This window comes from Perognathus longimembris, chromosome 2 (genome assembly GCF_023159225.1).
Source record: "Perognathus longimembris pacificus isolate PPM17 chromosome 2, ASM2315922v1, whole genome shotgun sequence".
In the NCBI taxonomy this organism is placed as follows: domain Eukaryota; kingdom Metazoa; phylum Chordata; class Mammalia; order Rodentia; family Heteromyidae; genus Perognathus; species Perognathus longimembris.
The window spans coordinates 26129841-26151298 of record NC_063162.1 but is presented as its reverse complement, the minus strand read 5'-3'; the positions used below and the strand labels follow the sequence as shown (position 1 = coordinate 26151298).

The following is a 21458-nucleotide window of genomic DNA, read 5'->3' as shown; positions in this document are numbered from 1 at the left end:
AAGGCCACAATGGGGCTACACAATGAGAAACTGTTTCAACATAAGAGTACAAATACAAAAATACCTAACATTCAACATTTTTGTTTTGTTGTTGCTTTTATTATTAAAATAATTATTTTGTTATTAACTGATTGACTCTGGATTAGGAAAAGTCAAATACCAGATATAAGAACTAGTTTGTTTCTCCAAACATAAAGCCAGGTTATCTTTCTGGTATATGCTTTTTAAAAAAAGGCCTCTATTTTGGTTAGAGTGATTTTACTTTTGCTTAGCAAATAGAAATAAGGCTGGACAGGACCAGAGGGTCATACAGAAAGAGGAACATTTAGGAATTTATTGAAGGGGTATAACTGACAGTCTCCAAGGGCAGGACATAAACTTGGGTCTCACAAGAGGCAAGGATATGGAATCGAAAAATTAAGGACCAATATCATCCTCAATCTGTCTCTTTACACTTGTATTTGCATATCTGCTTCTCTTCTCTTCCCCTCCCCCCCATCTTTTAAGAGGCTCTCCATTTTCACATTTGGTAGAAAAGGGCTTCCCCATACACGGCCACAATGCCCACTCCTGAATGACTTCTTGTCTTGGTGTAGGTTCCAAACTCCTGGAAAAGAAAATTTTGGTGGCCTACTCTGGACTCCATTCTTGAACCAGATATCTGCGGCAGGGAGAGAATGGCAACGGGCTAGGTATGGGCACAGAGGCTGGTCCACCCTCTCAACAGAGCTTTGAGTCACAGGAATGCTTCATGAGTTGCTATTAATACTGAAGTAGACAAGGTACCAAAGGATGCTACTTGGTAGAGAGACTTTCTAGCATCTGGTTGCCAGAAAGTGGCTCAGTGGGGCTGTGGCTGGAATTCCAGTTGGGAGTAAACAAGTGGAGCTATCTGAATTGATAAGGTGTTTTTAAAAGAATACAGAAGAGGTAGTAACAGCATGTCATGATTTCTGCACAACTAGAAAGGAATTGCTCACTAGGTCAGAAGTTGATGTCAGCCTGTCTGACCTTTTGTATATCTGATTAATGCCTATTTTGTGTGTAACCACCTTGTATAAAATCCAGGGTTTCCCCTCCCTTGCCATCGTAACTTCTCTCTGGCAGTAGCCAGGTTTGTGTCACAGGCAATATACATCTTTATCCTCTCTAAAATGTGTCTTGATTTTTGCTAGTCTGTACTGCTGTAATACCATACACTTGATTCTACTACCTCAAACTTCTGAGTATAGGGATTACAGGTGCATGCCTGGCTTCCTTTTTTTTTTTTTTTTCCTCTTTAAACCTCACGAAGAGAAAAATAATCATGAGGTATGTCACAGGGCAATTAAATTACTAAATTATGTTGCTGGACTTAGTACAATGAAGATCTCAACCCATTTTATTTCTCCTTACCATGAAGGAGGGAAGGAAAGAATAATGAATGGTAAGGCCATTTGCTAGTAAAAGACAGTGAGGATTCCACATTCATTCTAGAGACTGAGTAGAAAGAATTACTTTCACCACTTATGCCCAAGCAAAGGGTGTGGACAGACCTTGGCAGAAAAGCCAGACAAATATTGAGCCAGCAGTTTCCTAGGCTGAATAGTCAGCCCATATCCAGAGGGTGGCCATTCTGCATTCAGAGTGACAGCAATAATGTGTTCCTTTCCCTGCTGGCCCACTGTGCCTGTGAGCAGATGGCTGAAGATCCTGGAAATCTTTAGTCAGACAAAATGTAATGTGGAGGACTGAAGGCTCTGTGCCTTCTCAGCTTGAGAAGCAGAGAACCTGTCGGCTTGCAGGAACATTTACTGCTTTTCTAAAATACTGTGAGTCACAAGATTTCTTCCTTAGGTTCTATTTTCATAAATGGTGTCCTTCAAGTCGTAAGCAGGTAAATGTTGATTTAGCCAAGCAGGCTGCCTGAGAACTTCCCATAGGGAAAATTAAAATTTGATTATTCTCTTTCTTCACTGAGTCTATAGGTTGAGAACTCCAAGAAGTAAGAGGCACAGGATACAGATGGGAGAAGCTGAGCCTTTTTGGAAATCTGTCCCATTGCTGAATGCCACTTTGAAGGGAAAGAAAAAGTCAAACGGCAATTTCCAGTCTGTTTGGGGTTGACCCCGTGGAGCCTCAGGCTTCTGGGTAATATCCACAAAGTTCACAAGAGTTGTCAAGGTTACTTCTGTTCCTTTTTGGGGATCCTACAGAAAGAAAGTCAATAGATCAGTGCTAGTTCCTGGCACCCACTAGCATAGTCCTCCAACTTTTTTATTTTTGGTGGTACTAGGATTCAATCTTGGGGCCTCACATTTTACTAGGCAGGTGCTCTACTACTTAGCCACATTTCCAGCCCTCTAACTTGGCTTTCTCTTATGAGAGATTTAAAACAAACAGCTTTTAACAAGATAATCATTTTACTCATATGGACTCTGTGCTGTTCTCTATGAGGAAATTAATTTCTTACCAAGAGTTTATAACACCCGGACTGTGAACAGTTACATGACTAAGTTTCTTCCAGTTAGGGAGCTGCAGAAGTTAGATGGCAACAGTGCTGCTACTTGCTTAGCAACTCTGCTTAATTAAGTGCAAAAAGGCTGAGGTTCTGAAACAGTGTGCATGTGCAAATAGAGACAGTTAAAAAAAGGTGAAATCTCATGGAAAAGAAATCAGAAATGTAGATTTAAAAAAAGAAAAAGAAACACTAAGTTACTCAGTTGATCACTGTATACTGTATTATACATGTATTAAAATATCATTCTGGGGGCTGGGAATGTGGCTTAGCAGTGGAGTGCTTACCTAGCATGCACCTAGCCCTGGGTTTGATTCCTCAGCACCACATAAACAGAAAAATAAAAGCCAGAAGTGGCGCTGTGGCTCAAGTGGTAGAGAGCTAGCCTTGAGCAAAAAGAAGCCAGGGACTGTGCTCAGGCCCTGAGCTCAAGCCCCAGTATTGGTAAGATGTGTGTGTATATATATGGACACACATATATACATAGATATATATCATTCTGAATCTGGGTACTGGTAGATCATATGTGTTTGTAACCAAGATAATTAGCAGGCTGAGGTCTGAGGATTGAGGTTCGATGCTAGCTTAGTGAACAAATCTGTGAGACTGTCAGTTAACTAGCAAAAAGTTAAAATGGAGGTGTGGCTCAAGTGGTGGAGTACCAGCCATGAGGGAAAAAGCAAAGCAAGAACATGAGAAACTAATACTGGCACACACATAGAAAGAAAGAAGGAAGGGAGGGAGGGACACATGCTCCCTAATTTGTACAATTATATCAGTTAAGAATGAAAACCAATTGCCTCAACAATTGTGTAGAGGTTTGGAACAAATGCAGCCCAGTAGAGCACCCAGGCAGATGGAAATGAATTGCACTGATGGGGTCACTGGATAATACTGAAGTTACTGAGCTATCTTGGTACTACATGCAGAACAGCTTTGTGAGTTATATTCAAAGTACAATGTTTTAATTCTGAAGTCTAATGTCTCCTTTCATCTTATTGATCGATTGATTGACTGATGGTCCTGGGGCTTGAACTCAGGGCCTGGGTGCTGTTCCTAAGCTTCTTTAGCTCAAGGCTAGCTCTCTATTTGAGCCATAGCGTTACTTCCAGCTGAGTAATTTATTGCCCATTTGGCTTTCCAACCTCAATCTTCAGATCTCAGCCTCCTGAGTAGCTAGTATTACAGGTGTGAGCCACCGGTGCCTGGCTTGCCCATTTGCATTTTAAAGTTATATTTGGACAAAAATAGAGTATTCACTGTTCAGTGTGTGAGCACCAAAAAAACAATCTCCTTCAAATTTGGTCACCTAATCTCTTTTATAAAGGCAGACAAAAGACAGAGCCAAGTCAGCACATTTTTTTTTCTATGGTTGTATGGTTGACTTAAATTTGTTTCTACTGAAGCCATAATATTTTATGATATTTACTTCAAAAATCACCACCAACAATTCTATTTTAACCCTTTGTGAAATTTGAAGAATATAATTCTATCTATTTATGGACTGACTGATTTTTTTTTTCCTTTTTCTGAAACAGGGTCTAACTATATACTTGATGCTACAGTCTTCCTGCCTCTTCAGACTGGGACTAAATTCTATGCCATCATGCCCAACTCAATTCAGTTTAAATGAAGCAAAATCCTTTGTCCTAAAGTAAAATTTATTTTGAAACAATATGAAGAGTTTTGTTTGGCTTTGTTAATAATTATCTCTTATAGGTCACATTTTTATAATCACAATTTTCACACAATTACTTCTCTACATCAAATCACTACGAATGAAACAATTATTTTAAAGATAAAGCTATATGCATGCTCTCAGGTTTATACCCTTGTAGCTATATACAGACTACAAACTAGAACAAATACATCTTTGGCTCATGTGTATTAATCATCATTGAGGTGTGTGAATACTTTATTTTACATAAAAGAATGATAAGTACATGTGCCGCACACATTTCCCCTAATCTCTGGCTTTCAATTTTCTTAAATGCATTCTTGCATGGCCTTTATTATTTCTGCTGAGGTACAATTTATAAACTATAGTTAATCCATCTATCCATTTTATGTTGAGATTGACTCCAGGGCCTTGGTCATGTTAGGTATGTGCTCTGCCACTGAGCTACATCACATCCCTAAAATCTACATATCTTGAAAGTTTAGTGTTAATAAGTATAGATATGTGTGATTTTTTTTTACTCAAGATACATATTTTTGAGATTCATGTATACGAGGCAGGCACTCTTGCCACTAGGCCATATCCCCAGCCCCTGAGATTCATGCATGTTTTTCCACACAAGACTTTCAAGTACAAGTCTGGCTGGGGGCCAAATATTTTAATTATCCTTGGGTAAATACCTAAGAATAAAACTGTTAGGTCACAGTGAAGATGAGTGATTGTACCACTGCTCATTCCTACAACAGTATATGAGACAACCAGTTGTTCTGCACTGTCAGAATATGTTTGCTGTTACCAAGTCCGGTGGACATACAGTACCTCACAGTAAGGACACTGAGTACCTTTTTACATTTATCAGCCATTTATTTGTCCTTTCTAATGAATGAAGTATCTGTTCAAATCTTTTCCCTTTTATTAGGGTTTGCTTCTTTTGTTTTACTTACATTAAGTATTCTCAGGTAATGTACTAGGGAATACATTTTCATAAACAAGTCTGCCTTTTCATTTTTATAATGATGTATTTTGTTGAGCACTTACTTTCAGGATTTAACCATTATTTTTGTTGTTACTTGACTGAAATGTTTGCTTACTTCAAATTTATAGATATCATCCTATGTTTTTCTCCTGTGCTAAACATCACAATAGTAGGTCACAATGTGCTGTTTGAACTTTTGAAAAATTCATCTCTGACTAGATTTCAAGGCTAATTGTATTGCTTTATTTAATAAATGTCTCTTATTTATTTATTCTGGTTTAAAGGGGGGCTATATTTTATACCTCAAGTCAAATATCATATGCTGGAAGAACTGCTGTCAATTTAGTGGTTCTTAGTTGCATAGGCTTCATTGAGAATCTGTTAAGTTATTAACTTACTAGAAAAACATACAAACTCCTTCAAGTGCTTTAAGTGATTTATTGACATTGTGAAGCCAGACAAGAACTTCAACCACAATCTCACAACTAAGTAAGCAGAATACTTGGGAAGATAAATAACACTAAATGAAAGAATTTAATAATAATGCAACATTAGATTTTGTTTGTTTTGTTTTTGGCCAGTCCTGAGTGCTTGGAACTAGGGCCTGAACACTGTCCCTGGCTTCTTTTTGCACAAGGCTAGCACTCTACCTCTTGAGCCACAGCACCACTTCTGGCTTTTTCTGTTTATGTGGTGCTGAGAAATCGAACCCAGGGCTTCATGAATGCTAGGCAAGCACTCTACTGCTAAACCACATTCTCAGCCCTCAACATTAAGCTTTGAAATAACCATTATAACAAAGAGCTGGGACATGACTGAATTCTGTTTCTTTTTTCTGTTAATGTCTGGGAAAATCCCAGGGACAACAGTGACAGCACCAACGGACTCAATCACTGTGACTGTCAGCGAAGTTTCTGTCCCTGAAATCTTTCGAACACCCACCAGCCACTATTTGCCTTTATCTCTTAATAAGTTAGTTGACTAGAAAAGTACTTTGTCCCCTTCCATGGTTCTTTTTCTTAATAGCACTAACAGAAATTCCACTTTCATTAGCTTATTTTGTAAATTATTTTCTTACCTTTTAAAAAAGAATTTTGTTATGTTGTTTTTTTCTTACTTTTATTTTTCTCTCTTTTAATTAGTGTATTGTACAAAGGAGTTTCATTTTGATATTTCCATACACTATTTACAAATGACTGAATATTCAACAGTGAGAGGGCTAGGTAAGCATAGCTGTATGCATGGAAGAGAATAAGTACATAAAGGATTCTGAATTTCCTTATATAACAACAGAACAGCGGATGCCATGCAATAATATAATAATGTCTATATTGTCATATTTTCAAGTGAAGTCAGGAATCTGGCTATCCAGGTAAAATTTCCTCATTTTTATATGTTGGCATAAATAACAAAAGCCACTTTATAGGTGAGATTAAACAAGTATATATGCTATAAGCTGCTGGTTTACAATGCAGTCTTCATTTTATGCCATCATTCATGTATTAAGCTGATGTATTAAATAGCCCAGGTCAGACCACTGTCATCTATAAGCTTCAAAGGGTGGTCAGTTAGGTAAGGAGAAAATTTTCAGAAAACAAAAATGCATTTCAAGTATAACCCCTTCATTTTAAAAGCACTGGAACACGTACCTTAGTTTTCTTTTCTATTCTAAGAAAAAAAAATTCACATGAAGTGCTGACAGATAAGTACGTGTGGATTTTGAAGTGATTCAAGCTAAGGAAATAGCTGTGAGAGTAGTTCAGTGGTATAGTGCTTGTCTAGCATGCACAAGGTCCTGTATTCAATCCCTACCACTACAAAAAAAGAAGAGATTTTTATTATTGAACAAAATGCTTGCATGTGATTAACTCTAGTGATATAACATTATTATTTTATAAGTCTTGTAACATTTTTCATAGAGATGAGCTTCTCAAGTTAGGCTTTAAAGTTAAAAATTTTACCGTGAAATTACATTCACAAATTCCTTAAATCTGCCTAAGACATGGCTTTGTAGAAGCCATAATACCACTTAATAACTTCAAGACAATATACCTTCTCATTGGAATACATATTTCTTTAGTTTGCATGACTAAATCATAGTTGAAACTCTCAAGTGACACCCACATAGGCCACATAGACTGAATGACCATAAAATGTAGTTTTGTGGAAAGGGCAAACTAACTTGAAAAGCTAACCTCTGATCCCTGCCTACTACCAGAAAAAGATATTGGTTAAAATAGTTAGATAAGAAAGAGGCACTCAGTAACTTCAATGTCTAAGAGTATCAGCAGTTTTGGAAAATAAAAAGAACATATTGTAGCAAAGGAACTCATAAATCAAGAAAAGTATAATTTAGAAAAAGTTGACAATGGATTCAGTGCAGGTTCTGTAACAGAATATGAGTCTTAAAGAAATAGTATTTGTTAGGAAAAGAATGGATGTTTTCAGCAATATAGTTTCTGGTAAGCTGAGTGTTAATCCTATTTATTATCCTAAAGAATTAAGTTGCCCACCCATGCATGAGGGAGAACTGAAGGTATTTTACATTAAATGTAAGTTTCTTAACTAGAAACTTAAGTGTAAAGCAACTAGATAGGAATTTCAATCTTAATTTTCACTGTATGCTAATAAACTTCATACCACGTAATACACAAATCACTTTCCCAAGACTGGTGTACACATAAACTGAAGTGAAAAACACCATGCTTTCAACTTGTAAAGCTGAAGATTAAGTCCTAAAATCAAGGCAGATACTGAAGCTGTTCTAAGGTATGTTATAAGAAATACACATCTATACAGAGTAAAAGCATTTATTTAATGGAGCACATAAAAGCAAGGATTGGTTACTACAAACTAGTCACTTGGGTAACTTTATCATAAACCACAGGCTCAGAGACTATAATAATTGTGATTGTCCCAGTAAACACAGATTTATGGGCAAAACTCTCTATAGCTGAATCAAATGAGTATAGGAAGCGGTACAATTACATAAAAGAAATTAGCCTGTATTAAAAATCTGTGGACAAGGGCTGGGGATATGGCCTAGTGGCAAGAGTGCTTGCCTTGTATACATGAGGCCCTGGGTTCAATTCCCCAGCACCACATATGCAGAAAATGGCCAGAAGTGGCGCTGTGGCTGAAGTGGCAGAGTGCTAGCCTTGAGCAAAAAGAAGCCAGGGACAGTGCTCAGGTCCTGAGTCCAAGCCCCAGAACTGGTAAAAAAAAAAAAAAAATCTGTGGACAAGAATATTTAAAAAACCAGCATTAAAAAAAAGCTATATTTATCAGGACAAAATATGAGTCTTAGTAAATGTCTGGGGAGAAATGACTTGAAAATTGTGTTAACTCATTCATTTGTTTAAACATTAGCAACATTATCTGGCTCTTAGAAGTTAAAAAGAAATCCTGCCATCAAATGGCTGATAAGCCAATCTAGACTTTATAAGATTAGTGGTCCTTTCTGAACTATGACTTACCTGTATGGGTTTGTACTGGTATAGGAATCGGGCTCCAGACACATGAGCTTGTGGGTTAGACTGAAGGCCTATATACGCCCACAACACCTGGATCTCCAGAGAAATTGGAATGAAACAGCAGGAAGTACAGTTCGTAGCCTGCAGAAGGTAAAGAAACATTTGCTTGACTGTCGGACTTAAAATTAAATGAAAATTTTAGTTGGAATTGAATGACCTCTACAACAAAAACTATTAAATATTGATGAAGGAAACAGAAAAAGACATACATAAAAATGTAAAGACCTTCTATGTACATGGATTGGAAGAATTAATGTTTTTTAATGATCATACTACCCAAAGTGACTTACTGATTCAGTGTAACACTTTCAAAATACCAATGGGATGCTTCATAGAAATAACAACAAAAATCCTAAAATTTGGGCTGGGAATATGGCCTAGTGGCAAGAGCGCTTGCCTTGTATACATGAAGCCCTTGGTTTGATTCCTCAGCACCACACATGTAGAAAATGGCCAGTAGTGGTGCTGTGGCTCAAGTGACAGAGTATTAGTCTTGAGTGAAAAGAAGCCCTCAGTGCTCAGGCCCTGAGTCCCAAGCCACAGGATTGGCAAAACAACAACAAAACAAAACAAAAATCCTAAAATTTTATGGCATAAAAGGCCCCAAACTTCCCAAACAGGGCAAAGCTAGAAGTATCTGAATACCTGGTACGAGGACATAGTGAAGGGTGACAGTAATGAAGGTAGCATGTTACTGGCACATATGATGGACACACAGATCATGTTACGGATATAAACAATAAAAAGGATGGATAATCTACAGTCAATTGGTTCTTGATGGAAGTGTCAAAACAAATATTGGAAAAAATACTACCTTTTCAATAAATGGTGCTGGGAAAAGTAGAATATTCACATACAGAATAATAAACCTTGAGCTCTATCTCCCACCCATTTATAAAAATCAACTCAAAATGGACCAAAGACCTAAATGTCAGACCTGAAACTAGAAAACAGAAAAAAACACATGAGTTACTATTAAAAAACAAAAAAAGTATTTCTCCTTACTGAAACACCACAGTTCTTGCTGAGGATCCTGGTCCACCCTCCTTTCTGGGCTGGGTCAGCATTACCAAAGATGGCCACATGTTCTGGTCTCAGTCTTCCATGAAGAGTCTGACAAATCTGCTGCTGCAACTGGTTGCAGTCCACCTCCTTCAGCCTGCAATTGAACACCACGGATGCTGGAGCACAATGCTAATATGGTAACTGTATTAGTGTATTAATCCTTAGTAAATTTTAAAGGTCATCAGAAACCTCTTAGGAATAAGGTATTTTTTAATGAGCAGATAAAAATGTGTGTATGTTTTTGTCCTCTATTACTTTTCTTTTCTAAAAATTTTTCTTATTGTTACTATAAAGGTGATATATAAAGGCAATATGGTATTATTTAGATTTAAAGACTATTCTTAGTGAGCATTTCCTGAAATATCATTTAAAATACTAAGAAGTAGCTGGGAATGTGGCCTAGTGATAGAGTGCTTGCCTCACATACATGAAGCCCTGGGTTCAATTTCCAAACACCACATGGCTTAAGAGCTAGAGTGCTGGCCTTGAGCAAAATGAAGCCAGGGACAGTGGCTCAGCCCCTAAGTCCCAGGACAGGCAAGAAAAAAAAACAACAACCCATATATATATATATATATTTATATCCCATATATATATATAACCCATATATATATATATATATATGTATGTATCTCAAAACCAGGCACTGGTGGCTCACACTTATCATCCCAGCTACTTAAGGAAACCCCATATGTGTATATATATACCAGGCACTGGTAGCTCACACTTATCATCCCAGCTACTTTAGAGGCTGAGGATTGATTCCAGGCCAGACCACACAGAAAAGTCCATGAGTCTCTATCTGTGTGTGTGTGTGTGTGTGTGTGTGTGTGTGTGCACCTATCTTAGGGACTTGAACTCAGGGACTGGGTGCTGTCCCTGAGCTTCTTTTGCTCAAGGCTAGCGTTCTACTACTGGAGCTACAATGCAACTTCTAGCTTTTTCTGAGTAGTTTATTGGAGATAAGAGTTGCATGGGCTTTCCTGCCTGGGCTGACTTCGAACTGCAATCCTCAGATCTCAGCCTCCCAAGTAGCTAGTGTTATAGGTGTGAGCCACCAGCACCTTCTTCCCATAAGACTCTATCTTAATGGAAGAAGATGGGCATGGATGGATGCCTGTCCTTCCATTTACAATGAGACTTTGAAAACAGGTAGATTATGGTCCAGCAGAAATAAGGCCCTACATATAAAATAACCAGCAGGGTGTGGCTCAGCAATAGAGAACCTACCTAGCAAATGTGAAGCACCATCAAAAATAAGAAAATTTGGGCTGAGAATATGGCCTAGTGGCAAGAGTGCTTGCCTCATATACATGAGGCCCTAGGTTTGATTCCCCAGCACCACATATACAGAAAATGGCCAGAAGTGGCACTGTGGCTCTGCTAGCCTTGAGCAAAAAAGAAGCCAGGGACAGTGCTCAGGCCCTGAGTTCACAGCCTAGGACTGCCCCCCCCCCCAAAAAAAAAAAAGAAAGAAAGAAAATTTCTTCCAGAGCCAATGGCTCACACTTGTCAGGAGGCTGAGATCTGAGGATCATGGTTTGAAGCCAGCCTGGGCAAGAAAGGCCATGAGACTCTTATTGCCAATTAACTGCCATAGAAGCCAAAAGTGGAGCTGTGGCTCAGGTGGCTGAGCACTAGCTTTAAGCAAAAAGCTCCAGGACAGCACCCAAGCCCTAAGACCAGCAAAACAAGCAAACAAATAAAATAAAAAGTTTCTACATCGAATTTCTTCCTACAAGCAGACCAATTGTTGGGAAGGTTGCAGAAGCAAAGAACTACCTGAATTTGCATCCAGATATTGCATTCACTCCAAATTGTACTTCACGTCTCTTAACAGAGCAGGTTCCATCACCTTGGCTCTGCAAGAGGGTCATCTGCGTGGAAAAGTGACAGTCAAGGAGATACGGTAGAAAAAAAGTAGGCAGGATTGGAAAATCAATGTGATCACTGTTCCCTTAACATTCTATCTTATACTAATATCCTGTTGTACAAGTTACCAATTTGTGCATTTTTTCTCTAGTATTTAAAAATCAGAATTAGCTAAAAAAAAATTAAACATACAGCATATGAGTATCTCATTAAAAAAGCAAATAAAAAGGGCTGGGAATGTGGCTTAGTGGTTCAATTCCTTAGCACCACATAAACAGAAAAAGCTGGAAGTGGCGCTGTGGCTCAAGTGGTAGAGTGCTAGCCTTGAGCAAAAAGAAGCCAGGGACAGTGCTCAGGCCCTGAGTTCAAGCCCCAGGACTGGCAAAGAAAGAAAAGAAAAACTCTTCACCTGTAGCCATTCAAATTTTTATTATTTTATTTTTTGCTGGTCCTGGGGCTTAAACTCTGGCCCAGGGTGCTGCCTTTGAGCATTTTCTGCTCAAGGCTAGACTCTACCACTTGAGCTCCAGTGCTACTTTCAGAGTGTCTTGAAGATAACAGTCTATATCACAGAATTTCTTGCCCAGGTTGGCTTCAAACCATGATCTTCAGATCTCGGCTTCCTGAGTAGCTAGGATTACAGGTGTGAGCCACCAGCACCCACCCAGCCATTCTAAATTTTAAAGCTTTTAATTTTGAGGGCTGGAGGAGTTGCTTAAGTGGTAAAATAAGTGTTCATCAAGCCAAGGCCCTGGATTTAAACTCTAGTCAGTAGGTAAGGGTGATGAAAGCCTTCAGTGGCATTAACATATGGAAACCTGATGGATTAGTAGAATTTGGTAAAAATGAGGGAATCTGGAGAATTAGAAAATCCAAACTATCTTAGGCTACCACAGTCCATCCAGCTCTGCAAAGGATACTGAGTAGCCTATGTCACCAGTTAGAACCAAGAGTGGCTTCCCAACAATATAACCAGGATTCCCACTTCTTGGACCAGAAGCAGCAGCCCTGCTCCATCGAAAAGCCTGCAGAAAGAGTAGAGAACAGTTGCTTACTGTGAAAACCTACTTTTCCACCTTGCCTGGTTTCATATCTTTCCTTTATTACATGAGCTGTAATGAACAATCTAGTTTCCTTCCATCATGTAACATGTTGCAATTTATATCGTGTTTAACTTACCCTTATTTTCCCTAAAAAAAAAGAAAGAAAACTTGAGTGATTGGAATTCTATAGGCTAATTTTTTCAATGATTAAAAATAAGGATCACCTGGGGCTGGGAATATGGTTTAGCGGTAGAGTGCTTGCCTTGCATGTATGAAGCCCTGGGTTCGATTCCTCAGCACTACATAAACAGAAAAAGTAGTACTGTGGCTCAAGAAGCCAGGGACAGTGCTAAGGCCCTAAGGCCCTGAGTCCAAGCCCCAGCACTGGCAAAAAAAAAAAAAAAAAGATCATTTAACTTTATTTCTCAAAAATTGCTGAGCCAAGCACCTGTAGCTCATGCTTGTAATCCTAGGTACTTGGGAGGCTGAGATCTGAAGGGTATTGTTTCCTAGTCAGCTTGGATAGAAAAGACCACGACAACTCCATCTCCAAAATAACTAACAACTACAACAAAAGCAGGGCTGGAGATACTGGTCAAGTGTAGAATGCAAGATGAACAAGCAACCTTTTAAGACCATGAGTTCAAACCCTAGTACTGCCAGAATAAAAGATGCTATCAATTTAGTGCTATGTTTAAACTGGTTAAGACTAGACAACTATGTTCCAGAGACAAAATGTAAAAGATAAAGAGCTTAAATAGTAATCCTAAATACTCAGGAGGCTGAGATCTGAGGATTGTTCAGTTTGAAGCCAGCCTGGGCAGGAAAGTCCATGAGACTTATCTCCAATTAACCACCAAAAAAGCTGGAAGTGGAGCTGTGGCTCAAATGGTATAACATTATTAGCCTTGGAACAAAAAAGTTGAGTTCAAGCCCCAGGACTGGCACCAAAAAAAAAAGGTTGCATGTCTATTACATGTAGTTATTAAAGAATCTATTGGGCTAGGGATATGGCCTAGTGGCAAGAGTGTTTGCCTTGTATACATGAAGCCCTGGGTTCGATTCCTCAGCACCACATATATAGGAAAAGCCAGAAGAGGCGCTATAGCTCAAGTGGCAGAGTGCTAGCCTTGAGCAAAAAGAAGCCAGGGACAGTGCTCAGGCCCTGAGTTCAAGCCCCAAGACTGGCAAAAAAAAAAAAAGAATAAAAAGAATCTATTACATGTAGCTAAAGAATATTCAAAGTTGAAGCCGTAGTCAAGAGTGAACTAGGCTTTCACATTCTTTCTCTATTTCACGTATGTTACAGAAGCAGAGAGCTACTTCTTCTACCCCTCAATCTGCTACAAGAGAAGGGCGCTAACCCTAAAGTGAATGATGAAGTCTTGCTGTAAGGAAACACTCGGCCCAACAGTCAGGTTGGTTTGTCCAAAACTGACAGAGACTTTCTGGATTCCAAAGGTCCCATTGGTCTCTATCTCATAGATGACCTGAAATGCAAAAGAAAAATCAATTAATAAAAGTTATTGGACTAATTATATTTAAGAGAGAGTATTTTATAACTGTGTCATTATAACTACATGTATAAGTTAAACAGTAATCTTTAAGACAAAAACAGCAAGAAAAGATACAAGAAAAAAGATTGAATAGGGCTCTTCTTGAAAGTGTACATGGGCAAGTTGTGTTCAAGAAAAGTTTTGAAGATGAATAGGGTAAGTACTAGCAGCAGAGGTGAGCTTCTGAAATGTAAACCACTCCATTTTTAGAAGGAAACTGGGCTACTTGACTCGAGGTACCTGAGGGAAAGTTAGCTGATGGCTGATAGTAAATGAAGGTAACCTTAAATTTTTAGCAGTCTTTAAAATGATATGTTATTACTTCTGCGCACTGATTACCAGTTGACTAGTTCAGATTTTTTTTCTATCAAGAGAAAAAATTATGATCAGTCAGTATGAATCAATGAGAGTGTGTAGGAAAAGGAAGGAGTCAGAATGTTCTGAACTAGACGGTGGCAACAGACATGTCAGAAACACACTAAGGAGGAAGGAATTGGGCTCAACTCTTGACATATGAAATCTCAGATAATGCATCAAAGTTCAGCTGGGGTCAACATAATATTGACCAACATAAATCGGTGTAGGATCTGAGGTGAGCAGCCCTACCTGGGAAACGATATTCTGACAAGTGTTTCCAGCCAAGAGAGGAGAACTGGCCTGGGAGGCAAGTGTTATTGGAACCTGGAACTATTAAGGGGAAAAAGAAGATTAAAATTTAAAGCAGCATTTTCTCTTCCAGCTATATATTATGCTACAATGAGTAGATGGTTTTCTCCTTTCTCTCTCTTCCCATTGCCAGACTACAATTTAAATTCAAGTCATGCTACATCAGCACATCTCAAAACATATTTCTCAAGATACTAATTCTATGAGATAAAAAACAGGCACCTACAGACAGGTATAAGCAAACTTGTAATCACCTCTCCCCTTAGAATTTAATAAGGGCCTTTAGTACATTAGAAGACTCTAAGAACCTAAATGCCATGTTTAATTGTGTTTAACTCAAGTGTTTTCCAGACTTACTAATACCTCATTAATCTTCACAAAAAACTACTGGACTGCTCTTTGGAAAGCACTGTTTTAGATCCACACTTCCCTATGATACATCAGACTGACATTTCTTCCACCATTATGATCTAGACTGAAATTGCGTCAGTTACAATATTCTTTTTTCCTTTTCCCTTCTAAATGGCATCATACCTTCATATTCTGAAGATTAGTCATATCTCTTGGAACCTAGAAAAAGAGAACAACGGGGCTGAGAATGTGGCTTAGTGGTAAAGTACTTGCCTAGCATGCATGAAGCCCTGGGTTCGATTCCTCAGTACCACATACAAAGAAAAGGCTGGAAGAGGCACTCCAACTTAAGAGGTAGAGTGCTAGCCTTGAGCAAAAGAAGCCAGGGACAGTGCTCAGGCCCTAAGTTGAAGCCCCGGGACTGGCAAAAAGAAAAAAAAAAAGAGAACAATGGAGACAGAAAACCACCATGAGCTTATAGTTTCATATTACTAACAATATACTTTAATGTTGGGTTGTAGGAACAATCAAAATATTGGAACTGCTTGCTCTCTTTCTTAGGTTCTTGACTCTTCCTTACATTAAAATATCAGAACTTGAAGATATGCATATATATACATACATACATTATATATACACACAAACACAAATATATATCCTTAATTTATCTTTTTCAGATGATAGGCCTTCCGTCTTTTATGTAGCTCTTGGGAATTCTGACTTTCAGTCTGGTGCTTTTTCCACAACCACAGTAATGGGTAGCATGTTGACTACAAACTCATAGTAGTGACAGAGTGGGAATAGCAGGACACTCACCTTCAAGACTGTGAAATTATAGTAAGAGACAGCATCCAGGGCTGGATCCGAGGTACAGCTACTGGCCAGGTCCTTGAAGAAACGAGTACAGGTTGTACTTTTACTCTCTAGGAAACCTTACAACACAAAGAATGAAAATGGGAGTAAATAAGAAAGCCTGCTTTAAATTAAGCAAGAAGGCCGGCACTTCTGCCCTGTACCCACCTGCAGGATTGCTCTCAACACAGAGTCCTCCAGCTCCCACTCCCCAAGGCTGCCTCAGTAAGCTTACAACAGACCACTGGGGGAAGTAAGTCAGAATGGGATCCCCAGCCTGAATAAAATACGGAACACATTGTTTCACAATGAGAATGGATTGAAATGAACGAGCAATGACAAAGTAAACACAAAGTTAACTAAATGGCTTGTTTATAAGGACAGGAGTGTCCCCTTAGAGAGTCAGGAATGGTTAAGCTCATGGTAGATAGGTAGCACACAAAGACACAATGGCCATTGTTTACTATGATAAGAAAACCAAAACCCAACAATGGAAATTCCCTTCCCAAGCTCACCCTATAATAAGGGAGTTGAGGCTGAGTTATCATGGTTGTAGTAAATGATTTGCTTCCAAACTCTGCAGCCAGGGCCTGGAAGTTGGTTGCATTGACCTTTTGGAGCTTCTGGAAATAGTTTAATTTTGCTGGAATGTTTTTCAAAAGAAAGACGTTTAGTTAAATTGAAAAGCATTTATTTTTAAATATGTAGTATGCCAAACAATACTAAAACTTATTTAAGTATAATATACATGATGTGTGAAAATGACTAAAATATACACAAAGTTGTTTTATAAATATATATGCTTGCATTACTAGAGCACTCAGATCAAGTCCTGGAACATTTTCCTGAAAGATTCCAGACCACTATCCCATCTCAAGGGATAAAATCTGGATTCCTAACATCTTCTTTATTGGTAACCTGTTAATTGAAATATTGTCTTAGTATGAGGAACAAAGTTAATAACACAGTCACTGAATGAATGTTGGTCAGTTCTTAGTCTCTTATAGCCAAGAATATATGTGATTAGCAATTTGTGAAAAAAGGAAAGTCAACAATGGTGGTATTTGACCAAAATCAAATGACTAATACAAGAAAATCATACCATTTCCATAGAAACAAGGTAAAGTTAGAGATAATATTTGAGCTGTTCTCTTCATTTTTCTTGGAAAAGCAAAAAGATCCTGGTGCTGTCTCTTGCCCAGAGGCCAGTGAATGGCAGATAACACTAGACTTTATCATTCCAAGCAAAACCCCCCACAAAACTCTATGCTACACCTAAGTCATTAAAAGCTAATGATGATATATATATATATATGTATATATATATATATATATGTTCGGTACTTTGGGCCAGGTATGATGGTGTGTGCCAGTAGTCCTTAGATACTGAGGGAGTAGAAGTAGGAGGATCATGGTATATTTGGCTGGGAAAAGAGCATGAGACCCTATCTGAAAAATTAAAAGCAAGAGGACTCAAACATGGTTCAAGTGGTAAAGTGCCTGCTTAGCAAGTGCAATGCCCTCACTTAAAACTCCTAGATACCACCCATCCCTCTCACAAAAAAGCTAGACTTTGGTCTACAACACATTTGAATTATGACTCTTCAGCTTTCTGACAGCTTGAAATGGACACAGTTCTCAATGCTAGGCCATCTCACTCTTTCTACATCTGGATTTTGCTAACTCAAAGTGCATGACAAGCAACTTCACTATCATCAGAAATGTGGCTACTCGGGCCACTCCTCACACCTACTGAGTCTAGATCATGTTAAAAAAAAAAGTCTCTAGGTAACATCTGAATCAAGTTGACAAAATCTCTAGGTGACACAAATGTACATTAGCATTTGAAAAGGCAGTGCTGCTCTGAAACAGTTGATGCTGATGCTGTTGGTCTGCAGACCACCTTCCACCTATGACCTGAAATCAAGGAATCAAAACTTCCAGGAGCTGCTTAACATTTCCTTGGAATTAATTCACAGTCTGAAAACCATAGAGGAGGATATACTGACTTCACAAAAAAATGCAGTCATTATAATTAAAAAACTGAAGCACAGATTAATAGGTGAGCTAGGTGGGGTGGTAAATATTTTTTTCATAGCTGAAATCAGTAAGACAAAGTTAACATTCCTCTTTCACCTCAGCTCAGGTACACTGGTGAGGGTGTTAGTAAACAGGAATTCTAAAATACACAGACACCACTTTGTATAACTAAAGATCACTTAAAAAATTTTAAGGAAATGATGTAAATAAATAAGATAAAATGTCCAGATAAAGAGTGTAACGGTCCAATCTAACATGGATACTCTATAAAGAGTGTAATGGGGGCTGGGGATATGGCCTAGTGGCAAGAGTGCTTGCCTCGTGTACATGAGGCCCTGGGTTCAATTCCTCAGCACCACATATATACAGAAAATGGCCAGAAGTGGTGCTGTGGCTCAAGTGGCAGAGTGCTAGCCTTGAGCAAAAAGAAGCCAGGGACAGTGCTCAGGCCCTGAGTCCAAGCCCCAGGACTGGCAAAAAAAAAAAAAAAAAAAGAGTGTAATGGTCCAATCTAACATGGATACTCTATTTGAAAAATAACTCAAACTGAAAAGGGCTGAGGGTATAACTTAAGTGGTAAAGTATCTGCCTGAACTGAAAAGGGCTGGGGATGTAACTTAAGTGGTAAAGTATCTGCCTAGCAAGGATAAACTCTGAGTTCAAATACTATTACCACTTAAAAATTTTAAACAAAACTAAGACAACCTTCATCATCAAGTATGGAGTGTACGTCTGTAATACCAGCATTCAAAGGGCTAAAGCAGGAGCAATATGAGTTCTGTGCTTGCTTGGGCAACCCCAAAAAAACAAAAACAGAAAAAAGAGAACATCTCTCAGCATCCATTATAAGCACTGTGGGAAAATAAAGATAGAGTCTGTCCCCTTGAGGTGCTAACAATGTACCTGAGAAGATATGGTCTACACATGAACCAGCAATGATACAGGGAATCCTATACATTCCAAGGGAATGACATAAACAACAAATGTCTCAGAATTTCTGAGGATGATGAACAAGAGTGGATTCTTGAAAGAGTTAAACGTTTTAAAATGCAAGGAGAAAAAGGAATATTTGAGTCAAGAAGAAAAGCAAACACAAACTTTGGGGGAAATGCAATGGCTTGAAGACAACGACAAGTTCAATTTGGCCAAAACAGAAGCTGAAATGTAGATGGTGAGTGACAGGAGAAAAGCCTGGAAGAAAGAGTTCGCTCAAATATGAGAGCACTCTGACTTTCAGGCTAAAGAAGCTAGCCATTATTCTCAAGGAAGAATGAGGCTGGGGAGCTGGATTTGTGTTTGTATGAAAAGGAAAAAGCAATGTACAGAGGGCTTACAATTACATGAGTCAGGTAACGAGTATCATTTCCTTTTATACACCTTCATAATAACAATAAAGGAAATTAATTTTTTTTGCCAGTCCTGGGGCTTGGACTCAGGGCCTGAGCACTGTTCCTGGCTTCTTTTTGCTCAAGGCTAGCATTCTACCACTTGAGCCACAGTGCCACTTCCGGCCTTTTCTATATGTGGTGCTAAGGAATAGAACCTAGGGCTTCATGTATACAAGGCAAGCACTCTTGCCACTAAGCCACATTCCCAGCCCCATAAAAATCAAATTAATTTAAAAAAAAAGAAAAGGAAAAACCTTATGATCATTTATCTATGTGTCTCACACATACACGTGTGTGAGACAGGAACAGGCATTCACATCACAGCCAGCCATAGAGAATCACTTTGTTTCACAAATCAATGCATAACAGCATTATGCTGGCTTCCTTGTTCAGAAACCTATGGAGAATGCAAGTGGGGGAGGACACTATTATTAGAGCTCAGGGGGGAGATTAGAAGTATTAAATTCACGTCCTGTTAACTGACCAAAAGCTTAAGAAATTGCAAAGGTTCTCTAATAGAGTGATTGGGTAGGGGAAGGGTAGGATGAGAGACAGAATGGTAAGACAAAGAGCAAAAAACAAAATGTTTAAGAAAGAAGGAATCAAGGGGAAGTCCAAAGACAGAGTCACATCTCAACAAATGTTAGATAAGAACAACCAAAAGCACTTCTACTCACAGTTGTTCACATGGACACAAAACTGCTTGATGCCATTTGAATTCATGAAAACTCTTGAAGGAAATGGAGAATTACTCTTAAAGATAAGAGAATTGTCTACACACACCCAGCTTGAAGACCTGTGAGGACAGATGAAGAAAACATTTAGGAGGAAGAGGTAGATTTTTAAGAGTGTCTTCTTTAAGTTTTCTCTAAGAGTGGCCCACGATTATCAATGCCAAAGAGGCTCCTTGGGCAGCTACAATGCAACAACCCACGACAATTCTATTATAGCTGGTGTTTTAGACAATCAGAAAGGGTCACCCCCGAGAGAAAACATAACACAAAAAGGAATGCCCAAGAAGTAGGAGCAGGAAGTATGGCAGCTCCATCTTTTTATTTCCAAATATTTCCCATTCTTGGGCCTGTGTCCCCTTTGAGATTCTACCTGGCTACTGCCGCTCACCTGACACTGCCTGGAAGGCAGAAGGAGAACACTGTCCTGGGATGGAGAAGATAGCAATCTCTGTCGCAGCAGCAGTTTAGATCGCAGGCACCGGGAGTCAAGTCACAGACACAGATCGGTAGGACTAGGAAAGCACAATCAAAAAAGTAGAGCGACAGAAGGATCCCCAAATTCTTCCAAACTGCCAGATCTCCCTCCCCCCCCCCCCTTCCAACTGTCCCACCCCTGGTCCTTTCGCGGTGAGCCAACTTTGCCCACAGAATTTCGGATCCTAGAAGTCAATAGTTTCTACCCCTCGGCCCTTCCCTTCACCTGGGGGGTGGTCCACGGTCCAGTTCCCGGGCGCCGAGGGAGTGGCCAGGGAAGGGCCCCCCGTGCCGAGAGGCCCAGGCACTTCCCCCCGGGTAGCATTCTCCAAGGAGGGCTGTGGAGTCCCGCCCTCCGTCACCAGGCCCGGGACGGAGGAGGTGGGCACTGTCCCCGACGGGGAGACAGTGGGCTGACACCGGACGCCCTCGGGGAGCATCAGGATGTACATCCACAGCAGCTCGAGCTGCGGGGTGTACATGAGGAAATCCAGGCGCCGGAAGGCTCCGACGCCAGACGCCCCGTGGTCTCCAGACGCGTTGCTAGAGCGTGAGTGGGTGGAGTTCACGGTGTCTGACGTCATCGCCCCCTCTACTCATTGGCTTGCGGCAATACGGAGAAGCTGCAGCCAATAGGAAGCGGGATTGTTGCAACCCGGGCCGCATCCTTCGCCCTGCGCCATCTTCCTTGGGCCCCCCGCGCCGCGCGTTCCCCGTCGCTTGGCAACTACTG

General features: G+C 39.6%; 1 protein-coding gene across 2 annotated transcripts; it reads right to left on the bottom strand.

Annotated features, from left to right (window-relative positions):
* Positions 1 to 934: 934 nt before the first annotated feature.
* Tctn3 (tectonic family member 3) lies at positions 935 to 21279 on the bottom strand. Of its 2 annotated transcripts, XM_048338593.1 has the most exons (14): positions 20952 to 21279; positions 20640 to 20763; positions 20195 to 20313; positions 16605 to 16732; positions 16258 to 16366; positions 16054 to 16169; positions 15421 to 15456; positions 14827 to 14907; positions 14029 to 14154; positions 12542 to 12646; positions 11532 to 11626; positions 9690 to 9843; positions 8628 to 8765; positions 935 to 2189 (listed from the first exon to the last, which is right to left on the bottom strand). In XM_048338593.1, the coding sequence occupies exons 1-14, from the start codon at positions 21205 to 21207 to the stop codon at positions 1962 to 1964; spliced, it is 1815 nt and encodes a 604-aa protein (XP_048194550.1). In that variant the 5' UTR covers positions 21208 to 21279; the 3' UTR covers positions 935 to 1961. The 2 variants fall into 2 exon arrangements, with proteins under 2 accessions (XP_048194550.1, XP_048194551.1); XM_048338594.1 differs by lacking the exon at positions 12542 to 12646.
* Positions 21280 to 21458: the final 179 nt, after the last annotated feature.

What these genes read in the sequence shown, in the direction of transcription:
- Tctn3 (XM_048338593.1), bottom strand. Translation starts at nt 21,207, where the DNA reads ATGTACACCCCGCAGCTCGAGCTGCTGTGGATGTACATCCTGATGCTC. An exon ending in ATAATTTCACAGTCTTGAAG is followed by an intron (nt 15,457 to 16,053) that starts GTGAGTGTCCTG and finishes CTCTTTTTCTAG; the next exon opens with GTTCCAAGAGATATGACTAA. An exon ending in CTAATCTTCAGAATATGAAG is followed by an intron (nt 14,908 to 15,420) that starts GTATGATGCCAT and finishes TCCCCTTAATAG; the next exon opens with TTCCAGGTTCCAATAACACT.